The sequence below is a fragment of the Microtus oregoni genome, unplaced genomic scaffold (assembly GCF_018167655.1).
Source record: "Microtus oregoni isolate MIOR12 unplaced genomic scaffold, Mior012 000050F_ref0000143, whole genome shotgun sequence".
In the NCBI taxonomy this organism is placed as follows: domain Eukaryota; kingdom Metazoa; phylum Chordata; class Mammalia; order Rodentia; family Cricetidae; genus Microtus; species Microtus oregoni.
The window spans coordinates 257,661-282,995 of NW_024543256.1; the positions used below are offsets into that span (position 1 = coordinate 257,661).

General features: G+C 45.2%; 1 protein-coding gene across 2 annotated transcripts; it reads right to left on the reverse strand.

Moving 5' to 3' along the window:
• Positions 1 to 729: 729 nt before the first annotated feature.
• LOC121437202 (HAUS augmin-like complex subunit 7) lies at positions 730 to 22,452 on the reverse strand. Of its 2 annotated transcripts, XM_041637056.1 has the most exons (11): positions 22,366 to 22,452; positions 21,493 to 21,522; positions 20,617 to 20,732; positions 18,500 to 18,567; positions 16,009 to 16,070; positions 11,130 to 11,221; positions 10,489 to 10,647; positions 10,255 to 10,351; positions 9,584 to 9,793; positions 8,527 to 8,641; positions 730 to 823 (listed from the first exon to the last, which is right to left on the reverse strand). In XM_041637056.1, the coding sequence occupies exons 1-11, from the start codon at positions 22,450 to 22,452 to the stop codon at positions 753 to 755; spliced, it is 1,107 nt and encodes a 368-aa protein (XP_041492990.1). In that variant the 3' UTR covers positions 730 to 752. The 2 variants fall into 2 exon arrangements, with proteins under 2 accessions (XP_041492990.1, XP_041492991.1); XM_041637057.1 differs by lacking the exons at positions 10,255 to 10,351; positions 10,489 to 10,647; positions 11,130 to 11,221.
• Positions 22,453 to 25,335: the final 2,883 nt, after the last annotated feature.

Consider the following 25,335-nt stretch of genomic DNA (forward strand, 5'->3'; position numbering starts at 1 on the left):
AAAACTATCCAGGGAGCCTGGGGGAGCAAAGGTGCAGTTACAGGAGCAGGGTGGGGCAGGCCGCCACAGGTGTGATAATGGGCCTCACTAAGTCATTCCTGTTCCGGTGCTCGAAGGGAGGGAGGTGGTTGTGACAAGTATACTACTCAAAAAGATACTGGGTCACTGTTTCCTGGACAGCCAGGGGATCATAGGGAGAATTCCCTAGTGCCTTAGGAAAGAAGGAAGAAATAGCCTGGCTGCCAAGGACATGGCAAAGAGGGCATCTGCAGGACCCTGAGGCAGGAAAGGCGGTGAAGGGCACAGAGGCAGGAAGAGGTGTCATCACAAGGTGCAGTGCAGACCTCCAGGGCTAGGCATGGTCACCCTAACCAGGCAGTATCAGAAAGGAATGGAAGCAGCAGAGAGAAAAAGCCAAGGCCCACTGGGGAAGTAGAAGGGTGCCATCTGGCTAACCTAGAATAGCAGGGACGAGGACAAGAAGAGAGGCTGAGCATCCCAGGCCAGAGGGGAAGAGTATGATAAGCAGAAACAAACAGTAGTCTGGAGGCAACTTCTCAGAACATAAGGTTTCTTTTATTTCTAGCTCCCCTGTCCTACCCATCTCTGCCTGCCTTCTCCACCTCCCTCTTCCTTTTTTTCCTCCAATTGCGGATACCAAGCAAGTGGAAATTCATGTAGGCCATGAACAGAACTGGAACTGCCCGCCCCCCCCCTCCGCAACAGCTCCAGGAAGGGCCTTCTCCCCCACATTATCTTGTGTCTCTGTGCAGTCTGTCAGTGAGGATCTTGTACTTCTGGGTTACTTCATCAATCCTTGCGGCTATACAGAAAAAGAAACACAAACAACAAAGTCAGTTCAGCGCTTGCAAGCTTGAAAGAGGCAGAAGCTGCCAGTCCATACAAGACTCCCTTGTCTTCCTACCAGAGCCCCGTCCTCCCTATTCTGCTCAGGCTGTCATTGGGCATGACCAGGTGGTAAGGGGACCACTCCCACCTGGTCCTCAAAGGGCTTGGAACTTGGGGGTGCAACATCTACCATGACCCAGAAACACTGATCAGGGAGCTGCTTTGGGAGCCCCTTTGACTGGTGGTAGGCCAGTAGCTCAGGGGTCTCTGGTTGAATCACACTGACCAGACAGTGTCAAAGCTCAGACCAAGATGGGTGTCTGCCACCTCAAAGGCCAGGAGTTACTCTGGTTTTGATGGTGAGTGGTTTTAATCAGATACCAATATGTGCACACAGTAACAAAGCCAGCAACACAGAACTGCTCTAAGGCTTTTACAGCAGTGCTCTCCACCTTCCCAATGCTGTGATCCTTTAATACAGTTCCTCGTGTCGTGCTGACCCCAACTATAAAATTATTTCATTGCTAATTCCTAACCGTAATTTTGTATTGTTATGAATCGTAATGTAAATATCTGATATGCAGGATATCTGATATGAGATCCCCAAAGGGATCACCACCCACAGGTTAAGAACTACTGCTTTAGAGGAAGGACATTCTCGAAAGTAGTTGCTACAGCCCAAGCTGCCCCGATTTGATGGACACATCCTGTAAAAGCATCCACCTCCAGGGCCCTAACCAGACAATTACTGAATACCAATGAGGGATTTCTGCCCAATTGTAAGTTCTTTGCTTGTTTGTTTTTTTAACATATATTTCTGTTTTAAAGATTAGTTTATGTGTATGAATGTTTTAACTGTATGTTTCTACGTACACCGTGTGCATGCCTTGTGCCTGTGGAGACAAGAGGGTGTTGGCTTCCCTGGAACTGGAGTAAAAGATGGTTGTGAACTGCCACGGAATGGTGGGAACTGAACCCAGATACTCTTAACTGCTGAGCCATCTTTTTGGCCCCATGTATTTCTTTTATGTATGTGTATGCACATACAAGAACATACATGTCCTTAGCACACATGTGGAAGTCAAAGGACAACTTTCAAGAGTTACTTCTCTCCTTCTGCCTTGTAGATTCTGGGTATCAAATCCAGGTTGTCAGGCTTCGCAGCAGGTACCTTTACCCAATGGGCAATCTCACTCTACTCCTTTTGTTCTTATTCTGTGTTTTACCAGGCTGACCAGGAACTTGACTTTCCAGCCAGAATGATCACAGGTCACAGGTATGCCAGGCTGGGTATTCCCAATGCAAATGCAGAGCTCTCCCAGGTAAGTGGAAGGTAGTTTCTCATAGAGGCTAAAACCTATAATTGGTGAGGTAGAAAATGAGCAGGCAAAGGTTCAAGTGGCTCTGTAGTAGATTTGGCACTGCTCCTTTTACCCAGGAATGCCTACTGCCCAAGAATTTGTCTCAAGGCACATCAGAAATCTGCACTAACAAGAACTGAGCCGGGAGCCCACCATCTCCACATCCCTGAGGCCACTAGGAACCAAAGCATGGGGTGGGGGTGCCTAACTCATACTGCCAAGCTGGCTACCACTGCTAGTATGCCCTACTCACCAGTGAGTGGGCACAATGTTAAGACTATTAATGATCCTTATTGTAGTAATGACAGCATAGATTATGAACAATTTACTAATAGTAATTATGTGGACTATAGTGAGAGCAACAGTGACACTGGTAATTGGGGTAAATACTATAATAAATTTTAAGATGGAGGATCCTCTTATAGCTCAATAAGTAAGAAAAGACTCTCAAGTGTCTAATATACATTTGGCAGGTATGTGCCAGGGCAGAACATAGAAAGAAGGCCAGCAGTCAGAGAAAATCCCAATAAGGACCTGGTTGGTTATACAGCTACTGGAGAGGATGAGGGAAGAGTATCACAAGTTCAAGGCGAACCTGGGCAACTTAGTGAGACCCTTTCTCTAGTACTGGGGAAAAACGTCCCCAAAGGAGACAGCACAAAGCCTATGATCTAAGACCAATACTTGGGGGAAAATCAGTGAAAACAGCTATAGTCAAGTGCTTTACTTTCTGCTCACTAAAACAGTTGGGGGAAATAATACACTAAATCAAAAAGCTTGGAAGGAAAGGCTGGGAAGTGAGTAGTCCACAGGGTACCTAAAAGGACCTAAAAAGCCCAGCGCTGTGAAAATGCCCAGGAGAATCTGAACAAGTTTTTAGTCCACCTCCTGGCTGACCCTGAGACTGAGCAAACAAGAAGTGGAAGAGAAGGAAGCACTGTCAACTGCTTAACTGTTGGTGAACAATAGGAATCTAGAAAAGTCCAGAGTCCTCCAAAATGAGACATATAACCAAACTGGCAAAAGCCAGAAACAAGCAGAAAACAAGAAAATGAAGAGACCTGTTACATACAAGACCTGTTTAACAAGAATACAAGTTGGTCAGGAACCAAAAGCTATGGAGAAACCCTGTCTCGAAAAATCAAAAAAAAAAAAAAAAAGAATACAAGTTGGTTTCATATCAGAAGCTAAGAAGGCCAAATGGCAGTGGAATGATACAGTCAAAGTATGGAAGAACTGTCATCCAAGAGCAAAGAGCCAAATGAACCTTCAAAAGAGGGGGAAGCCAGATGCCTCTGAAAAGACTTTTGTGCAGTGGATGGTGGTTAAAACAGAAACTCACAAGTACTCCAAGTGCTGTGGAGTGCTAATTCAAAAACAGGAAACCTATATCATACCTCCAACCCCCAAGGCTCAGGAAACATCAAGGAAGAGGAGACGGAAAGACCATAAGAGCCAGAGGTTAGAGAGTACTCAAGCAAAACAGGGTCTTCTGAACATGGCAGGGACATTGCACTCATGACTCACAGTGACTGTGATTGCTTACACAAGATCAAGCCTGTCGACATTCTAGCATGAAGCTGGAGCAGCTCACAAGTCCCCACCCCTAATGATGGAGCTACTGGCAGCTGATGAATGCTAGGGTAAGGATAGGCAGTTTTCTTTAAGAATGAGTCCCCTGGTGCATCAATCATGCTCCAGTGAATGGCCCTACACAAACACAAACACACACACACACACACCACGTGGACAGCACAAATTAGCTTTCGTGGGATTTATTTTTAAAGAGGACATTATGTTAGAAGAAGAGTATGGATAAATCTGGAAAACATTAAGGGTAAGAGTAAGGGTTGAATATGAACAAAATACATGTATAATAGTCTCAGAGAATTGATAAAAATATTACATTGAATTTTTTTAATGAAGGAGAAAATAAGGAAGGCATTCTAAGATCAACAAAAACTGAGGGAATTTGTCACTGATGGACCTTCCCTACAAAGCATGAATGAACACCAGATAGTGATTATCAGCCTATATCAATAAAGAACTTGAGGCCAAGCAGTAGTGGCATCTGCCTCTAATCCAAGTACTCAGGAGGCAGAGGCAGGTGGATCTCTGTGAGTTCAAGACCAGCCTGGTCTACAAGAGCTAGTTCCAGGACAGGAACCGAAGCTACAGAGAAACCCTGTCATAAAAAAAAAACAAAAAGAGAGGTAGGAGAAGGAAGGAGAGAGAGAGAAGGAGGGAGGGAGGGAGGGAGGGATGGAGGGAAGAAATAAGAAATGAATGAACTTGAAAGCCCGGTCTATGATTCACATCTGTAATTCCAGCATTTGGGAAGCAGAGGCAGGAGAATCGCTGAGTATTTGAGGTCAACTTCATCAGCATAGTGAGTTTCAGACCATCCAAGGCTACAGAGTAAGACCTTGTGTTAAACAAACACCAATAAAAGTAAGAAGACAGATAAATATGACAACTAGCATAAATGTTTTTCTTTTTTTTTTTATTTTCAAGACAGGGTTTCTCCCTAGCTTTTGGTTCCTGTCCTGGAACTAGCTCTTGTAGACCAGGCTGGCCTCGAACTCACAGAGATCCGCCTGCCTCTGCCTCCCGAGTGCTGGGATTAAAGGTGTGTGCCACCACCCGCCGGCTGCATAAATGTATTTTTGATTGTAATTTTCTTCTAATTTCAAATGCAACTGCATAAATCAGGAATTATAAATCTACGTTGATGGGCATATAATAAATGCATTTTCAATCTAAATTTAAAAATAACTTAAGTGAGAGAACAAAGAAATTCTATTAAAGCACACTTTTGTGTACTATTGAAATTAACTTGGTACCAGAGTGCATTAAGTTATTATGATGAGACTGACGCGCTACCGAGGCACCTGCATTAAGTTATTAGTTGTAATCCTGAAGGCAAATGGGAGAGAATGAATATTTTTTTAAAAGTTTATATGATCCAGCAATTCTGCTTTAGACCAAGAGAATCAAAAACACATTCACACACACAAAAAAAATCTAGCAACGTTATTCCTAACAGCTAAAATGAAGGAATAATTTGTATGTTTCCTAATAGATGAATAAACAAAAATATTTTATTTATTCCTCACAGCCATATCAACCATACAAAAGAATATAGCACTTGGATGAACTTTGAAACTACTGTGCTTAGTGAAAAAGGACAGTCTAAAGGTCACACACTGTTCAATTCCATTATAAGAAAAATGTCCTGAAGAGACAAGACTATAGAGAAAGACAGTAGATCAGTGTTTGTCAAGGGCTGGGAATTGGGGGAAAAATGGGAGAGATTGCTATTTTTTCTTTCTTTTTTTTTTTCTTTGAGATAGGGTCTCATTATGTAGCTCTAGCTATCCTGAAACTCATTACATAGACCAAGTTAACCTTGAACTCACAGAAATTCACCTGCTTCTGCCTCATAAGTGCTGGGATTTAAAGGTGTATGTCACCACACCTAGCTTCTGCTATAGAACTTCTTTGGGGAATAATAAAAATTATTCCAGGGGCTGGAAAGATGGCTCAGTGGTTAAGAGCATTTGTTGCTCTTCCAGATGACCCAGGTTCGATTACCAGCACCCACAAGACAGCACACAATTGTCTGTAACTAAACTCACGAGGGATCTGATGGCCTCAGTGGGCACTGTACCCACATTGTACACAGATATAAATGCAGACAACTATACTCATATACATAAAATAAAAATAAATAAATATTAAAAAAATATTCCAGACTTAGTTGTGATGGTTGTTCAACTATATGAACTGTGTTAGTATCCTTTTAAAAAAACACACTAGATTGTTTACTGTTGAAAGATTGAGTAAAGATGTTATTAAAATAGGGCTTATGTGCAACTCACTTGTATAGCATATATAAAGTCCAGATTTAATCTCCAGTGAAGTGAGAAAAGGAAAAAAATATTTTTACCTTATGGATTTATTTTGTTATTTGTTTTCTTATCTCTATAGTACAAAGACAGAAAAAAAAAGAGAAACAGACTAGAATAGAGAACTCAGAGACTCTTGATGACTAGCAGAATGATGGCTTTATCGACCAATGGGGAAAAGAGAAACAGACTAGAGAACTCAGAGACTCTTGATGACTAGCAGAATGATGGCTTTATCGACCAATAGGGGAAAAGAGAAACAGACTAGAATAGAGAACTCAGAGACTCTTGATGACGAGCAGAATGACGGTTTTATCGACCAATGGGGAAAAGAGAAACAGACTAGAATAGAGAACTCAGAGACTCTTGATGACTAGCAGAATGATGGCTTTATCGACCAATGGGGAAAAGAGAAACAGACTAGAATAGAGAACTCAGAGACTCTTGATGACTAGCAGAATGACGGTTTTATCGACCAATGGGGAAAAGAGAAACAGACTAGACTAGAGAACTCAGAGACTCTTGATGACTAGCAGAATGATGGCTTTATCGACCAATGGGGGAAAAGAGTGCATTTCCATTAAGTGCTCCTGGGAAGATGCACATTCATACAGAATACAATGAAACTGGACTCCCATCTCATGCTATAATCTGGGAAGATTACTAACCTAACCACAGAAAGGAATGATATAAAACCTACTCTTTGCAATAGTAGGAATGCTATCTACAGTAAATATAAAAGATGCTTTCCATAAAGGAATTATGGCTACATTTGACCACACACAAGTTATGAAAAGATAAGCCACATTATGGTGGAAGATGTGTATACTATGCTAAGCATCCAAGAACCTAATATACCATATATAAAACAAGCTACAAATCAATGAGAAAACATGAAGTTTTTACAAGTTAGACTTTAACAAGTACTTTACAAAAAGGAAAGCTTAAATAATTAATAAATGTATGCAAACGTGCAACTCTGTAGGCACTCACTAAAATACAGAATAAAACATGCAGGAAAATGCTGTTACACATGCCGTACACATCATCAACTAAAGTCAGGCCACGGCTAGTGCTGATGGGGATATGCAGCTATGGGACATCACATGGGGGCCAGGCAATGTGGCAGGCTGGAGTAACTCTACTCCCAGAAAGACATCCTGGAGAAACTGGTACATGTCTACACAAGGAGATATGTTCAAAAATGCCCAAAGCAGTGCCATCTGTAAAAATCTCAAACTGACTGGGTATGGAGGCTGATGCTTGTCATCCCAACACTCTTGTTAAGTCTGAAACAAGCCTAGGCTATATAGTAAATTCTATTCTCAAAAACAAAGAAATAAATAAAAGAACCCCCAATTGAAAGAAGCCCCAAAGTCCAGAAAGAGTGGACGCTGATTACAGCACTGACAGCACAGTGTGACACAGGATGTGCCAGCTGGTTTTATGTCAACCTGACACAAACCAGAGTCATGTGGGAAGAGATTGGAATCTCAGTTGAAAAAATGTCCCCACCAAATGGTTTGATGATAGATGTGAGAGGGCCCAGTTCACTGTAGGTGGTACCACTCCTGGGATGGTGGTCCTGGGTGCTGTAAGAAAGCAGGCTGACTGAACCAGTAAGCATCACACCTCCATGGCTTCTGCATCAGTTCCTCCTCCATGTTTCTGCCTTTGGTTACTGCTCTGACTTACCTCAGTGATCGACCGTGGTGTGGAACTATAAGATAAAATAAACCTTTTCCTCCCCAAGTTATAGTCATGGGGTGTTATCATTGCAATAGAAACGCAATGACATGGGGTAAGATGTAGCACTAGATGGCAGGATCAACAAACCAAGGCTGGCTGTGTATTTTCATAGATGAAATTTGGGGGAAACACAGCCACACTCATTAATGCAGGACCAGGTATGGTGTTGCAGGCCCAGGCCTTTCATTCCAGTTCTCAGAAAGCTGAAGCAAGAAAATTACCATGAATTCAAAGCAAACCTGGGCTTTACAGAAAGACCTTGCCTCAAAAAAAGTACAATAACAAACTTAGAGGAGTATAATTAAAATGAAATGCAGATACAGTTTTGCTCCTAATAGCAAAATTATAAAAAGAAAGGAAATGAAAATAGGTTAAAGAATAGCAAGAAACTGATGAAAATTATCATAGCCAGCATCTGTGGTTGCCAGAATGTGGTTTATTTCTTTTAGTTTTACCTCTATACATCTCTGAGTTATCCCAATTTCCTGTCAGGAATGCTGGAAGCATTTTTTTCAAGGGAAAGAAAACAAGCATTAAAATCAAAAATTAAGCAGCCAGTCTCCTAAGAACTGGCCCAGCACAGAAAGGCAGAGGCCCTGCCATGGAGCATACTTGGCCTAAGTAGGCAGGGAAACTGCCCCTCAGCCCCAGGCACTTACCTAGACTTATCCCAGAGTTGCTGCTGCCCCAACAGTTTGGATCTCCTTGTTGCTTCCTCACTGCTTCCATAGCTTCAGCAGAGGTGTCTGCAATCTCCATAATGACTCTCAACAACTGCCAAGACAAAGAGGACAGGCAAGCATCAGTGAGGCTCGTCTGCTGACATCTGTTGCTTCCCACCCAATCTTACACTGAAGCCCCAAAAGACAGCCAACATAAAGAGACAGAACTCTCAGCTGGAGAGTTTCCCTTCAAACCCAAGTCTCCTTCTTCCTGGCTCAGTGGTGACTACACACTATCATGGTACTCTGGCAGCCCTCAGTTTAGTGACATGCTACCACTACATGCTGTGACAGTCTGACTACAGCAAATGGCAGGGCAGAAAAAGAAACATTCTACCAAAAATGCCTCTGTAATGAGAGTTTCCCTGTACTGGGAGCCTTATGAGAGGTTTGGAAATCTTGGGTTTTCTTGTTCTAACCTAAAATCAGCATCATGGCACTGTGAGCCAAAGTCAGAATTGTGCACACTGCATAATAATGGGAATTAAATCCAGCTGCTGAGCCTGGTTTCTGAGAAGCGGAAATATGGCAGAGCCATGTTCACTCAATGGCTTAGTCACAAACCCAACTGCCTCCTATCTTGTTTGTTTGTCTGGCCTAGTACTCGGACACAAGATCAGAGCTAGCGCAGCAGGTTTGGGCATGTGAGAACAACTCTAGCATAGAAACTAGGACCAGGGCACCAGACTGAGTCAAGTAGAACCCAATGCAGGGAATGCATGAACCTCCCTAGAGGTATGAGAGGTAAGAATGGAATTCTCCTAAATCGCGGGGGCGGGGGGGAGCTCTTGGAGATAACGTCCACATCAGCTCTCATCACCTCCCCAAGGTGCCAGGAATGTCTGTCCTCACCTGACAAAGGTCCCAGATCCAAAGTACTACAATGTGATTAGTTGAAGAGCCCAGGCCAAGCCCTCTCAAGCTCTTTCCCAGCCCCTAGACCTGAAATCAGGGGCTGCTAAGGTATAGATACAGAGATAGGGAGGTGTCTTACTTGACCACAGGAAGCCAGAGTCTGATAGACAGCTTGGATGATGGGGCCACTTGGGTGCAGGCTGGGTTCTGGGCGCTGGCAGCACTGTCCCAGCTCATCATCATAGACTTGGAGGAAGGCCAAAACGAGCTGGTAGAAGTCAGAGATGACCAGACGAAGCTTCTGATCTATGGGACTGCTATCAGTCCCTGCTTTATGCCATGCAAAGCACTGCAAAATCAAGGGTAACAGTCACTTGAGGATGCTCTGCCTAGCCAGCCTGGGCTGCCATCAGCCTACATAACACAGGCTGATATAACATAGCACACCTTAGCAAGGAAGAAAGTTTCCATAAAGGAGGAGATTGGGGGTGTGAACGGAGCCTCAGCTCTGAGGCTAATGTTTGCACAGGCCTCAATCCCCATAGCCAAATAAATATCTAGCCTGGTCAACAGATGCCAGTAGGGCTGAATTTGAGAAGACATGTGAAGGTGTACAGTCAGGCCTGGTGCACAGCTGCCACCTGAAATCCATTATTTCCTTTCATGCTCAGACCCTCAGCACCTACCTCAGCACTCTCACGGCATCTCACTGAAGCCTCACAGCACGCCGCGCTGAGGGGGACATCACTTGCCCTATTCAGCAGAGCCTGTTCCCCAAGTCCCAATGTCCCCAGAGCTGGTGCCCTTTACCTGGTCTCGGAGTGTCTGAAGCTTAGTAGCACTCTCTTGCAGATGCCTGGCCAGATCTACCACCTTCTCTCCCTCTGACTGGGCATCGGAGCCAACCCTGCAGAGGAAAAAGGAGAGGACATTGTCGGCTCTCTGCTACTGCTGCTGTAGGCAGAAGGCCACTATAAGGTCTGCCGCCTTAGTGAACAGAAGCAAGTTGGGGTGATACCAGGTAGAGCCTTTCTGGAGACCTACTCTGGCAGGTCATCACATTGCTTGTTGACAGAGGACTGTATGTCCAGGGGCCATGGGTCATTCTCAGGCTTCAAGATTGCCCACAGGTTGGGGCTGGAGAAGAGCTCCCCCAGCAAGGCCTCATTTTTCTTTGTGGTGTCTTCAATGTGTTCCTTCACGCTGCAAAAACAGGACAGGCACTGAGTACACTATTATCAGCAGGAGCATTAGCCCAGCAGTCCCAGATGGGGAGCTCTACTGCCTACATTTCTAGCCTCTGCTTGTTTTGGCCTCGCTAATGGCCTCTTGCCTACAGACACCCAGGTGTTAATTCTACTCCTATACATAAAGGTTAGTTTCCCCCAAAGTCTACAGTGCAAGGATCTCAGGCAATGACCCAACATCCCAGAGACACAGCTATCCCTTGTTGGGCCACTGCCTGACCGACCCCTAAACAGCCAGTCCAACCCCCAAGACAGTGACTAGAGTTAACTGTCTCAACTTATCAGTTCTGTAATTCCTGGACCAATATGTGACTATTGCTGCCACAGGGGTACAGAGAGACTCCAGATGAAGATATTTTCCCTTACCACCCTACCACCCCCAGCTAAGACCAAGACTTATCTGTCAAGGGCACCCACCTATGCCACTGACACCTTTACCTAGAACTACTGGAGCATCCAGTGGCCAGGCTCTGCATCATATCCAGCAACTGGTCCATGAACTGCAGCTGCTTCTGGGGACACTCACAGCCCTGGCAGGGAAAGCCACATATATTTGCCACTAGACCCAGGTCAGGCCTAGACAACTGTTCCAGATGCCCGATCCTATGCTGCCCTTGCTGTGGCCAATGGCAAGCGACCTGGCCAGACAGTTCCTCTTTCCTGTCCCTGACCCTTGCTGGTAGCCTCTTGATTTGGCTCAGCAATAGCATCCTCAGACTTCTGCCACAAAGTGCTCCTTCTGAGGCCACATTTCAGGCTGCAATGACACCTGGAAGCACACTGCAAATGCAAAACGCAAAATGTTGTCAAAACATATTACAGTGTGAGTTTGTCACACAGCCAGAGGGGGAAAGCTTATTGAATGGGTGGGTGGCATGCAGCAGGGCCTACTAAAGCAGAATAGAGCTCACAGGGATCTGATGGTAGCCTATTCCACAGGGACACCTCCAAGCAAACACCTCAGTCAATCCCTTCTGGCCACGAATGGCAGAAGCCAACAGGTACAGCATGAGGCCTGGAGGTGGCCTGTTCTCCGGCAGGGGCCCCTAGACTTTCCATCAGGAAGGCTACAGGTTTCTGTACAGCAACTTGTGCAGGGCTGACCAGGTCTCCTGCTTGCCCATCTGCCCAGGTGATGCAGGGAGCTGCCCAGTGAAGAGTCCAAGGCTTGCCTTCTTCTAGAAAGTCGGTGATTCCCCAGGAGCAGACACTATCTTAGAGGCCATGACCGCTCCACAAATTCCTGTGAAAATAGGGCACCAAGCAAGGCCTATTCCCTTAAGTGTACCTTCTTACCACCCTGGCCTGGCACACACAATTCTGAGGAAGACTAATCAAAGAGTCACTCAATCACCATCACCAGTGCAAAATCACCTTGAAGAGCAAACAAAGACTGAAAGCTGGTGGTAAATGCAGATGCTGAAGTGAAAGGAGCCAAGTGGTCCCTGGAGAGGAGTAGTCACAGAGAAAGCCCAGTTCCAAGATTCACTGCCACCGAGTTGATGTGGGATGTCCTTTTGTATATGTGTTACTCTTATTGATTAATGAATAAAACTGCTTTAGCTTATGGCAAAGCAGAATATAGCCAGGCTGGAAAAATAAGAGAGAGTAGGCAGAGTCAAGGAGACACCATGTAGCTGCTGAAGGAGCCAGATGCTGGAACCTTACTGGGTAAGCCACAGCTTCGTGGCTATATACAGAACAACAGAAATGGGTTAATTTAAGATGTAAGTGTTAGTTAATAAGAAGCCTGAGCTAATAGGCCAAACAGGGTTGTAATTAATATAGTTTCTGTGTGATTATTCAGGTCTGGGCAGCCAGGAAATGAACAAACAAACTCTGGCTACAATGAGTGAGTTAGCAAAACACATTCCAAACATCTTCAAACATCTTCAAACTGACACTTGCTTCTGGGACATTTTATTTTACTTTATTTTACTTTCTTGTTCACTCAGTCTCCCCATTTACCCAAGAAACACACCTGCAGGACAGCCGGGGGTAAAAGGTATTACACTGCTTAAACTGGAAACAGTCGAGACAAAAACACAAGTGCAGCTGTCATTCAAGACCTCACAAGGCTTTTGGTCACTTAGTAGAGAGTTAGCTCCATTACCTCCCCCATTGCACGCTCTGGAATGGTTGTGTAGCCTGCTTAGGGTTTCATCATCACAGACTTGCCCCATGTAGTCCTGCTCAATATCTCCCAATGAGCTCCCCAAAGCCACTTACAACCCTTCTGGATGACCTTACAAGACCCTAGGTAGAGTTAACCTCCAGCAGGCTGGTCTGTGGTTACCTTACTAAAGCCCATAACTAAACCATACTCTGTCTCCTCTCTGCTCCCAAGCAAAGGGCAAAACCCAACAATCACACTCTGGGAAGGTCTAAAGAAATGGTAAAGTGTGAATTTTTATGAATTCATTCTTCAGACCTTACCAGAGTATGATTGCTGGGCCTTGTCCCTGCCTCTACCTTACTACATCAGCAAATCCAGTGGGTCTGGCCACTCCTCTACTTTCCCCATTATCACTGGCATTCAAGCTATTATTTCACATGCTTGGCCACTGCTGTAAACTGCGAACAGGTCCCTCAAGGTCTATTCTATCTACCCCATCTTCACATCTTAACCATGGCTATTTCTGTCAGACGAAACAGAAATTTCTGTTCCTTAGCTCCAAGTTCCCTAGGCCACCACCTTACACACACTAAACCCTTCTCTGGCCTACAAAGGCCATCACACCTGCCCAGTCTGTTCTGTTCCCTTCCCTTGTTTTCATTTGGCTTTAGCCTAATCAGCCTTTTAACAGTTGTTTAAGCATATCAAGCACAGACCACCCCAGGGCCTTTGCACTTGCTATTTTCCTAGATGTTCTTTTTTCATTTAGAGACATTGGTTTTTGTTTCAGTTTGCTAAAATTTAATTCAGTCCACAAATTTTAAAGTATATAGTAACATGACAGGATAGTCAAAGAACAAATTGGCCATCACCATAGTCAATTTTTCTTTACAAATTTATTTACTTATGCTATGTGTCTGGCTGTTTTGCCTACATGTGTATCTGTGTACCAGATGTGTAAAGCACCCAAGGAGAGAGAAAAGGCCATTATATCCCTTGGAAATGGAGTTACAAGTGGTTGTAAGCAACCATGTGGAGGCTGGGTAGGACTCTAACTGACTCTAAACCTATCCTCTGAAAGAGAAGCGAGTACTCTTAACCATTGAGTCATCTTTCCATCCCCATGGTCACATTTTAGAAACATATCTAGAACCCCCAAAACAAATTCTAGACCCATTAACAGTCATTTCTTATTGCCTCCTACCTGAGCCCCTAGCAATCACTATGTGCCTATCTTTCTTTGTGGATTCACCTCTTCTCAACAGTCTACACATAAGGAATCTTGTAACCTTTTCTTATGACCTTATACTACCATTTATTATCTGACTGCTTTTCACTTAGCATCCTCAAAGATCATCTACGTTGTCACATGTAGCTGTGATGTCTTCTTTCTTGAAAATTATCTCACTAGTAAATGGGCATTAAAGGGCACTTCTACTTCTGAGCCACTATGAACATTCACAGTGAATTCTGGCACATGTGTGTTAACTGTCTTCTACAGTAGCTGCACAATTTTATGTCTCTATTAGCAATGTATGAGGGTTCTTGTCTCACCATCCTTGTTAGCCTGTGTTATTTCTTTCTACTTCTAGACATTATGGTATGAGTGGAGCATAATACTGCATTCGTAATTTTCATTGTTCTTGTGATCAGTGATAAAAAGTATCTTTTCGTGAACCTCTTGCTAGCTTTTCCTCTCTGCCCCATTGCTATTGCATCAATCATGCAAATAGTTTGTAGCTAGAGGATAGTGGAACTGAAAGCCTTAGAGATATGGCATCGAAGAAAGAGATGAAGAAAATGACTACATAAATCGGTTTCAGAAAGTCTGAACCAGCCCTCTCTGCACCGCTGACTGACTACTAAGCCAGGGGAAAAGCCAGGCCCAGGTCTGAGGTTCACCACTGGGTGGCGCATACAGGATGCATGGTAAGAAGGTGAGCTGACAGTGGAAGTTCAGGCCAGAGAGGAGGGATGGACCTGGCTGCATAAACTAAAGCAAGTCTGCTGGAACACATGGATCTCAACTCTCCATGAAATTTAACAAGATTCAAATACTAGCCACCATGTCCAGGAAAAAAATCCATAAAAATCTGACCCGTGAAAAGCCATGAAGACCTCAATTTGCGTTAGAAAAGATGTTCATTAGACGCGAGGCAGATGAACTGACAGTTTTAAGCAGCCATCAGAAAAAATGCTTATACAACTGTGAACAAGAAACAAAAAACATGAAGTATCAGTAAAGAACCAGAAGAGAAAGGAACCATGTGACAACTTCAAGCAAAAAGCAAAACAAGAGAAGTATGGCCCACTGCATATTGGGAGATACAGTTATACTTATCAGTGTTAATGTACTGAGGTAACAAATGTTCCACAGTGAGGGAGGTCAAATGGGGCCAGTGACAGAAAACAGATGGGAATTCTATGTTCTTAATCTTCAATTCCCTGTGAACCTGCCCTACTTAAAAACAAACCCTCACTGGAGAGACTCAACAGCACAAAGCAGCACATCCTCACCAAAAAATGGTTCATTAGTTCCTCAAAACTGAAAACAGAATTACTACATACCTAGCTCATATCCAAGAGATATGACAATGGGGATCAAACAAAAACACACAGACTGTCCACAACCCGTCACTCACAACAAATAATTGGAAACAATTATTTGAAATTTAGACATTTTAACGGTAGGGTAGGGTTTCTCTGAATTAACTATGAGGTAGGTCAGGGACCCTCAGGTAGGGTAAAGTACATGGGTTTGAGAGCCACAGTCCTGAGTTGTAGGCCTAGTTCAGCCACCACGTGATCTCAAGTGAGTTTCTGATACCTAGTTGGGAAATGGAGCTAAAAAAACATTGTCTGCTCAGGATGGGTGTGACAGTGACTGAAATATATTACCTATCTTGATACTATATATTACGTACCATACTAGCCAAGTATGACATCAGCAAGTGAGAATACACTCTGTCCTTTTGATCATCATGAACCAGATATCCACCTCTATTTCCATTTCTACTACAAGCCTCCCCATTCTGTCTATCTCCCTCAGAGATTTCTGGCAGCGCTTAACCTAGGGACGCCTAGAGAAGCAATCTTGCCAGGCATGCAGGCTCTGGAGCCAGAAGCCTCTCCCATCCACTCACCAGCCTAGGACAAAAGCATGTGCATCCTCTGTAGGGAAACAAGAGGGTCCTTTCTTACCATCAGAAGATCCCGGTCATCTGGTGTACATAACATCAGCTCATGGCCTAGCTTCACCATCTCTGTTAGAATACAAAGACCTTGTCACTACAGACACCCTCTCAAAAAGAGGAGGATACAAGACATCCCAGAACTAAGAGCAAATAGGGTACTACTAAGGCTTCTCTTTCTAGATATGTTTACAGACACAGAAGTAAATGAAGGGTTATTCACCATACTCTGTACACAAGACATAGATGATCAGTTGCCTGAGAAGCCATCAGAAATTAGAAGGACTCCGGCATGCACCACATGTCACCCTTTTAGAGACTTCATGAAGTTAAAACAAAATGATCCATGGCTCACATCTGTCCATGTCCCAAATGCCTTTCATTCTCCTGACATGTCATCTTGAAGGTGAGTCTAGGCTCTATTTTACAGATAAGGAGTCTGAGGCCTCACAAGGAACAGGAAACATTTAGCACATCTTTGCATGGCTATCTAGTATATAAACAAAGGCCAGAAAGTAGTGTTTCAGAAGTACCTTCAACCCCTCACGGGCCAGGCTATGCCTCAGCAGCAACAGAGCAGGTGTAAACCTGTGTAGGACATGTTATGAAAGACTCACTGGAAGAAGTGGCAGAGAGTATCTATGTGGCCCTAGGAATACTCTGCAGATGCCACTGTGTCCCCACACCAGCCTGCTTCAACCACAGCCCTTAAACCCTTTTGACCCTGTCTTCCTCCTCTCAACAAATTCTGCAGAGCACACCTTTCCACCCATTCCCCAATATCGTGCCTCAGTCACTGCAAGAGCTGTACTGCTGCCTCCGTGTTCCTATGTTTACTACAGTATCCCCACAGAGCCTGATGAACCCAAAGGAAGATAAAACCTGTAGTGGCATTTCATTCCTATTTTTATAAATAAAGCTTGCCTTAAGATCAGGGAGTAAAACAGCCACACTGGTCATCAGACCAGGCAGTGGTGACACACACCTTTAATCCCAGCAGCCACATCAGTTTGCCATGGAAACCAGGTGGAAGTGGTGCATGCCTTTAATCCCAAATCTAGAGAGGATTATAAAACAGCTCACAGACACAGTCTCATTCTGAGAGTCCTGAAGGCAAGATGTCCATTTTCAGACTGAGGTAGAAGTAAGAGCCAGTGGCTGGATGTTTTGCTTTTCTGACCTCCAGGTTGAACCCCAATTTCTCTCTCTGAGTTTTTATTAGTCATGTTTCAGCCTTCCTTGGAATAAAAGCCAATGCCCTTCCATGATCTATAATGCCTAGCAGGCGCTAACCCTATCCCATCCTGATTTCCAATCCGCCTCAGCCGTCTTTGTTCCCTGCTCTTCCTCAAAGCTGCCAAGCATAGCCCAAATCAGTGTTTTGCATTTGCTGTTCCCTTGCCTTGAACAGTACTCTCAACCTGACTGATTTCCTCCCTTCTGCCGTCTTCTCAATAAGACCACCCTTCTTCCAACTCTCCCTAAGTCACCTTTCTTTTTTAACTGGCAGTTTACACCCTTCTCAGCAGCCTATCACTGAGAAGTTTTGTCTTCTTTAGTCAGCATCTGTTATCCATCATCTGATATTTAGGTTCCACAAGGGTGACACAGTACACTACTGTACCCTAGCACTTCAAACACTGCCTCACGTGTCAGCCAAACTTGAGAACTAACCACTACCTGTCCTTGTTTCTACTTCCACTCTGACAAGTACTCAATACATTCTAAGGAGATGACGGAGGCAAAGGCCTTCATCTTCACAGAGGGAAGTAAAAGCTGGATCTAATGAAGTTCAGACTGCAGGCTAGGGCTTTCCAGAGAAATCAAGTACTGTTTCCGAGCCTATGAGTGGAATCCTGCCAACAGGAAACACCCTACTGAATCCAAGAGGGCAACTCTCCCCAGATAACTGATTTGGCAATGCCAGTTGGTGCACAGTTAGAGGCTCAAGTTAAGTTCACCCACCCTGCAGTATTCTGAATACACACAAGCTGATGGAAAGTCTTTTAAATTTTATCAATGTTTGGCCACACTACAAGGAAGGAAAAAACCCTACCCTTTTACACAAATTGCATTTTTGCTCATCTTCATCTAATTTTCATACCAAGTTAAAGAGACTTTCTACAAAAACCCATCAAACTAATAAGGTTACAAGGCAAATCATAGCAAGGAGCAATAGGGGACTCATGGGAATACCATGTGGACAGAATATGCACACAAACCAGTGAAAAGAGACGTCTGATAACATCAAAACAATCATGCTCTCTACGTCTCAGTGCTATGATGGGCCAATGTATTATTTGGTCTTGTGAGAAGCCTCCCATACACCGTATCAGGGAAGGCCCTGATTCTAGAAGGCTCTAATAATAAGCACAGAGCATACACCATACAAAATAAAAGATCACTTCATAGAAATTTCACAATTCAGGAAGACACTGTGACCAAGTTCAAAATTGTCCAGAATTCACCATCAAATGTCACACTCCCATAAAGAGACCTACCCTGTATCTTCATATCCCCTGCAGTTCCTTTCAGTGAACTGAACTTGTCCTGCAAGGAGGGACAGACCCTGTGGGAAAATAGCAAAGTCGGTCAGGTGCCTGACTCATCACCCCTCCATAACTATCCTCTAAACAGAGAATTACCTGTACAAGCTAAATGCCAGTGAAAAGACACTTTTAAGTGATTTGTTTAGTATCATGTGATTCTTACCATCAATTATTATGGGAAAATACTTGAGAAAAATTTCCCTCAGAAATGTGAATACTCAAAGTTCTCCCACACAAAAATGGTGGGTGCCGGGCTGGAGAGATGGCTCAGAAGTTAAGAGCACAGGCTGCTCTTCCAGAGGACCCAAGTTCATTCCCAGAACCCACATAGTGACTCACAATCGTCCATAATAAGATGTGGTACCGTCTTCTGTCTTGCAAGCATCTATGCAACCAGAATACTGTATATGTAACAAATAAATAAATCTTTGTTTTAAAGTGATGTGTGCACAAGAAGGGAAGACTTTGGAACCTCACAATCTGGCCTGAGCGCACACCAACTGGGGCATTCACTTTCCATTCAATCCATCTCGCTCACTCCTTGTCAGTCTGGCCAGCCCTGATTCAAAGGTCTTCCAATGAACAATGACACCTCTTTGGCCAATGGGACTTCCATGGGACTCTATTGCCCTCTTGGAGTGAAAGCTGGCTAGGACCAGAAACTGGCTTTCCCTTAGGTATCCCTGGAGCCTAGGACATCTCTAGGCAATGACCAACACAAAAAATGAGGCCAGTGAGTATATAATGAAGGAACTATGGTTGCCTCTACCATTAGTAAATACCAATGCTATATACCCTCTTTTTAGAGAAGGTCATTTTATAGTTTTTTGTTGTTGTTGTTGTTTTTTGTTTTTCAAGACAGGGTCTCACTCTGTAGCCCTGATAGAACTCACCAGTCTGGCTTGAACTCAGAGATCCATCTGCTTTGCCTCCCAGATTAAGGGCGTTTGCCATTGAGTTCTGTTTCATTTTACGCTTTTCAAAATCCCCAATTCAATCCATGTGGGATAAGCCCACACGTAGGCTCCCAGTTTGGGTTTTAAAAAAAGTTCATTGCTACATCATCCCATCCATTACTGATGATGCTGTCTCTGCTGCTTTTGGGCTACCCTGGCAAGAGTGAGTTGGAGCAGCAGCAGCAGCTGGTCATTCATAGAAAAAAGTCTTGCTGAGCTCTGCTTTGAGACCCTTGAAGGCTCCAAAGGAAAAGGCTCTGATCACAAGACTGTGCAGCCCTGTCCTTGAGGGAGGCACACAGATAAGCATAACAATGAGGCCTCAGTGAGCTGCAAGCCTTGGAAGAGTTCCTAGCTGGGTAGAAAGGTTCTACAGAGAAAGGCAAGGGAGAAGGCCTCCAACAACTCCCATTCCCTCAGAAAAGCCCATCCAGCCCTGATTTCCACCCCTGGTTTGGCTCTGGAGCCTTAGAATATGTTTTTGCCCCCCACCAGCCCAAGGAGCTAGTCACCTAAACTAAGAGCTCTGGATGTAGGTAAAGCAGGTAACCCCCAGACAACAAAATGTTCTTTCTGTAGGACTATTGTATCACCTTGGTGATATGTGTGGCCTAGACCATAGTATCTGGGCCTGTTGACCCAATATTGTGGAAAAGACACAGTGATTAAACAGGACTGACTTTTTCTTTCCTGGAGTCATACTTGCCCCCAGGGTTGCAGCAGAGACAGGTATGGGACCAGGCTGCCTTAGAAACACTGCCCCCAGGATACACTAAGGAAAGCCCTGGTTCTTTGAAAGTTGGGGTGAGGAAGAACAATCTAGGAAGCTATTTTCTGTTACTGGGTTTTTGGATCATCAGGTGCCCATCAAGCCAACAGTAATCATAATTCCATAAACATAGACCACATCAAATCCCAACACAATCACAAGCCCAGGGCTTTCATTAAAGTTCATCGTGTACTGTCAGGACTACTTCTCCACCATCTCGGCCAAGGCTCTGTAGCCAGCACTGTTAACTAACCAGCTGCTCTCCTGGAACCCTTTGAGAGGACACATTCCCATGTTCCCCCCAGGAGACACCCCAAGAGAAGGAAAAGAATACAGAACATTACCGCATACACATCCATTCCAGTATGTCCAACCGGTACTTTGAGGGCCTACATAGCAGATCCAGAATTGTCTTTGGCTCTGCAATATACAGACCATCAAGGAAGGGGCAGCTTACAACCTAAGCAAGGAAAGGAAAAGTAAAAAGAAAACCTGTTACTGTAGGGTAGCAATGCATTTCTGTCAATTCGTGCTCAGGACCCCTTCCTAACCCTTCCACACACTTCCCACCTCCAAGAGCATGGTGCCAGCCAGAAGCACCTCCTGGTCTTGCCAAAAGTTCAAGTCCCTCTCATCTTCACCCAAGCCTCCTGTGACTTGCTACACCACCACTTTTAAATGTGTTCCCTCTGGGCTCCATGGCCACAAAACTAGGAAAATGCCTAAGAGTGGGTTAGAAAGACTAACATTAAATCTGAGGGCTGGTGGATGGAGAGTGAAGGTGATCAGAGTCAAGGGCAAGGGGAGATGGGAGGGAGGTTAGTGAGGGGGACAAGGGTCCTGGACTAGCTCTCTGACTTTACACTGCTGCACGTACCTTAAGTGCACCTGGAATCCCTACCTCTAATCCAGCAAAATGGCTGTCCCCAAACCCAACTCCACCCACTTCTAACTCTTTGAGAGTGAGGCCTACACCCTCCATTTCTTCACACACTCCAAGTTCTCAGCCTCAATATTACAAAGTTCGGTGGAGACTGCATGAGCAGAGGTCCGGGAACCCAAAGAGCTAAGACAGACAATCCACAAGTCGCCCCTAAGGCTTTGCCAGGACCCACCACTGTGGATACCTGTGGAGTGGCCAATTTTCACAGAAAGCTCCAGAAGGCCTTGAGGTAGGGCCCTGCCTGGTCTCCCATCCTGGAGTCCCTGGCTTACAGTACCTTCAGCTTTTCGAACACCTCCACAGCCGCCTTTGAAAGACCCCCGTGGTAGGCAGTCTTTCAGACTGGGGAGACCCTCCCAAGGAACAGCGAGACCACTCTCCGGATGCAAACAGCAAGAGGCTTTTATTGAGTACACAGGTACCTGGGGCGGCTTAGTCTTTCGGGAGACAAGCGCGCCTGCAGACTGGGGGAAGGTCTTTTTATAGGAAAGAGGGCAGCAGAAGCAGATTACAGAAGCAAATGCATTGTTAGTGGTCAGTTGGAATGGGGCAAGGGGCACAGGGGGTTTTTCCTTTTCCCAGCACAGATGTATGGGAACAGACATCCTGTTAATTGATGTCCTGTCCGAATCTATGGATATAAATATCCTGTTTTGCAGCCAGGGACCCTGACCTTACTCTGCACTTACAGTCGTTCGTCAAAAGCTTTGTGAAATGACGTTACAGCAGCCAAGCTGGGATCTTTCATAGGGGGAGTTGTCTCTTCTGTGAATTACTGATATTCTAAGTTGGGCACATGTACTGACTATAGGCATCCTGTTTCCCTAAGCAAACGGGATATTCTCATTAGAGCAGGCCAGCTGCGGGTTCCTTATCGCTTGGGGCCAGATGGCTGACCGGCTGACCGCGGATATCTCGGATATCTCGCCTGGCTTCTCCGCCCTTATTCTCAAGTCGAACTTCCCTGCTCTAATTACTTGCGTTGCTCCAAAGTTTAAGCCTTGCAAAATGGCGTTACTGCTGCTTAGTGAGTGGGGGTCTTTCAGCCTTGACCACACGGTCATCGCCCACATCATCGCAGTAGCTGTCACCAGAGCCGCTGCCGCTACTGGCGGCGTTACTGCTGCTTAGTGAGTGGGGGTCTTTCAGCCTTGACCACACGGTCATCGCCCACATCATCGCAGTAGCTGTCACCAGAGCCGCTGCCGCTACTGGCGGCTGTACCCTTCTCCGCCATGTTTTGCGTTCTGAAGCACAACCGGTTCACGCCCCCAAGCTTACAGGCCGCGACCACACAGCTACGCTTACAGCAGTTACTTAGGTCTTCCCGCCCACTAGTCTGCGCGCGGCAGGGGCGGAGCCACCCGTCAGTCCGTAGGGACAGAGGCCCACGCTCTTTCTCACTGAGCCTTCCTATTGGGCTGCAGCTCGGCCATTGTCTGCACGCGCCTCAGGGAGCAGAGTGCAGCGAAGAGGATTGGGCAAGAACAGGACAGAGGCGGGCTGAAGAGAGGCGGACTAGGAGCGGCGGGAGTGGGGCGGGGGCGGAGTGGGAGAGGGGGAGTGGGAGTGGGTTGGGGGCGGAGCGGAGGGGTATCGAGGTGGCACAAGAACTTGGCAAAGCCAGAGGAGCTCCTTTAAAAAGCAAAAGCGTGGGACTCCTACAGGTCAGACTCTTCCAGGAGGGGGTGATCCTGCTTTGTTCGGGTTCTCTTTGGCAATAACAATTGGTACCTAACGGAGGAAGGCAAGGTTTGGTAGAACTAAGACCTGAGCAATCCATCTTGTTTCCTTGGCACACGAAGTCAGTGGGAAAGTTCTTAAATTCGAATCTGACTGTGTCACTCACTAGCTGTATAACTTTTGTTTTTGTTTGTGTTGCGTGTTTTGTTTGGGGGCTTTTGAATCAGGATTTGTAGCCTAGGCTGACTTCAAATTTGTGATCCCCCTGCCTCAGCCTCCAAAGCACTGTGATGACAGGCATGCACCATCACACACAGAAAATTGGATAACTTTGAGCCAGTTACCTAACTTCTCTGTGCGCCCTTACCCTTGGATAAAGGTTGGATGATGAGACTGCTTGTCTCGTTAGTTTACTAAAGAGAATGACAAGAGGCAATACTTTCTATGAAATTCCTAAGGCTGAGCCTGACACGTTAACGGTGCCTGTAAGTGCTCATATTAGCATCATGCTGGGTCTCACACACCTTCCTAGTTTTGGCTTTCGTGGATGCTCTTGTGCCTCATGCCTATCCTGTCCAGTTAAAAATCTATCTCTGGTCTTTCAAGCTCAACATATTTAGAGAAATAGTAGTCAGCCCCCTTATTCCTAGAACTCCAAAAACACAGTTTGCTATGATTTCAACCCGGGATCAGGTGATTGGATAAGGCAAGAAGGAATTGAAGGGTGATTGTTGCTCAGGAGTTAAGATCCAGAAGCCATCTATTGCACTCATGTGCACGTCCTCTGTGCGTTGTAATGCCATCTCCTCAAAGAGGAATCATGAAGGGAGATCAAGAAGCAAGAAAAAATGAGGTATGAGGCACATGCGTGCAGTCCCAGAGCTTCCATGTGCACATAGAAGGATCACAAATACAAGGGCAACCTCAACTACATAGTAAGTTCCAGTCCACCTTGAACTACTTGAGACTGTGCTCCATAAACAAAGAAACAAACCAAAAGAGGCATAGAGTCTGGGGAGATGACTCAATCCGTGTTTGTTTTTAAAATTGGGATAAGGAGCATACATGTAAGCCCAGCTATGAGAAGATGATTCCAGCCAATTGATAAGCTTTCAGTTCAGTGAGAGACCCTGTTTCAAAAAATAAGATGGAAGGCTGGAAAGATGTCTCGGCCATTAAGAACACTGCTGTTCCTCTTTTAGAGGACCCAGGTTCAGTTCCCAGCACCCACATGGCAGCACACCACCATCTGTAAATCCAGTTCCAGAAGAACTGGGCACTGTATGCATATGGTGCATAGACATAAAAAGAATCATTCACAAATAAGGTAAAGACCAACTGAAAAAGAAGCCCAACATCAATGTCCAGCCTCTAGATTCCCCATACCCCCACATATATATGCATGCGCACACCAGAGGGCTGAGGAGGGGGAGTGTTGTTAGCGTACTGAAACCCTCTGACTGCAGAGGGTTTTCAGTGAAGTCCTTGAAGGAGGGAGCAGGGAAGAGTTTAGGGCTAACCGAAAGTCAAGGTCTAATTCCTTACTAATAACTTGGAAAGTCACGTTCTTCAGAGGACAGAACATGGATCCTCCCAACTTGAGATGAAGAAATCTGGGGAGAAGGCCCAGCATCTTGGCTCAGTGGCCCAGTTCATAGCAAAGTATTTTAAAGGCCTCTTTCTATCCTCTACAAGGTTTCTGTAATACAAGGGTAGAGGGGGCTTTGGGGTGCTTGTTCTTCCTTTTATTTTTTGTTTTTATACTTTTTCCTGCCTTTTTCTATTTTGTTATTTCTTCTTTTCTTTTTAGAAAAATTATTTCAATCATGACCCTAACTCAGACATTCAAATTCTTGTGGGTTTTTCATGTGGATCTTTCCTAGGACTGGGGAATTTGGCGGGAGAAACCACTGCAGTGCGACTGCCTCCCTCCACCCTCCCTCCATATCCTCTGCTCCTGAGGAACGGAAAAGAAACCAGCCCCTGTGTATTCTGGAAGAAAATCCTCCTTCTCCACCCAGTCCCAGGGAGCCAGGGCACTGAGCAGGTCTTTCCCCAGCTCAGCAACTTTGTCTGTATAGCTCCGGGTGGGGCCTGAGCGATTGGTGCAGCCTGGAGAAGCAAAGTCCATCTACAGAAGCCCTGGAGGCTAACTTCCTGCACCAGGGCCACAGCAGCAGAGGGCAGCCTGCCTTCCAATTTAGTCATGGTACCTCTTAGCCATCCTCCACTGGAAACTGGGGCAGAAATCTAGAGAGTCATGGGACCACTCAGTAACAGGAAAGAAGAGCACCAGTCGTAGAAACTTCTGGAAACATAAACTCGAGCTCAACATAAAGAAGCATATCTCCAAAAAAGCTTTGTTCATACATTAACTGGCTGGAGGGGAAGGGTGCTGTATATCTTGGGAGGTGTGTGTGCTGGGGAAATGTGTAGA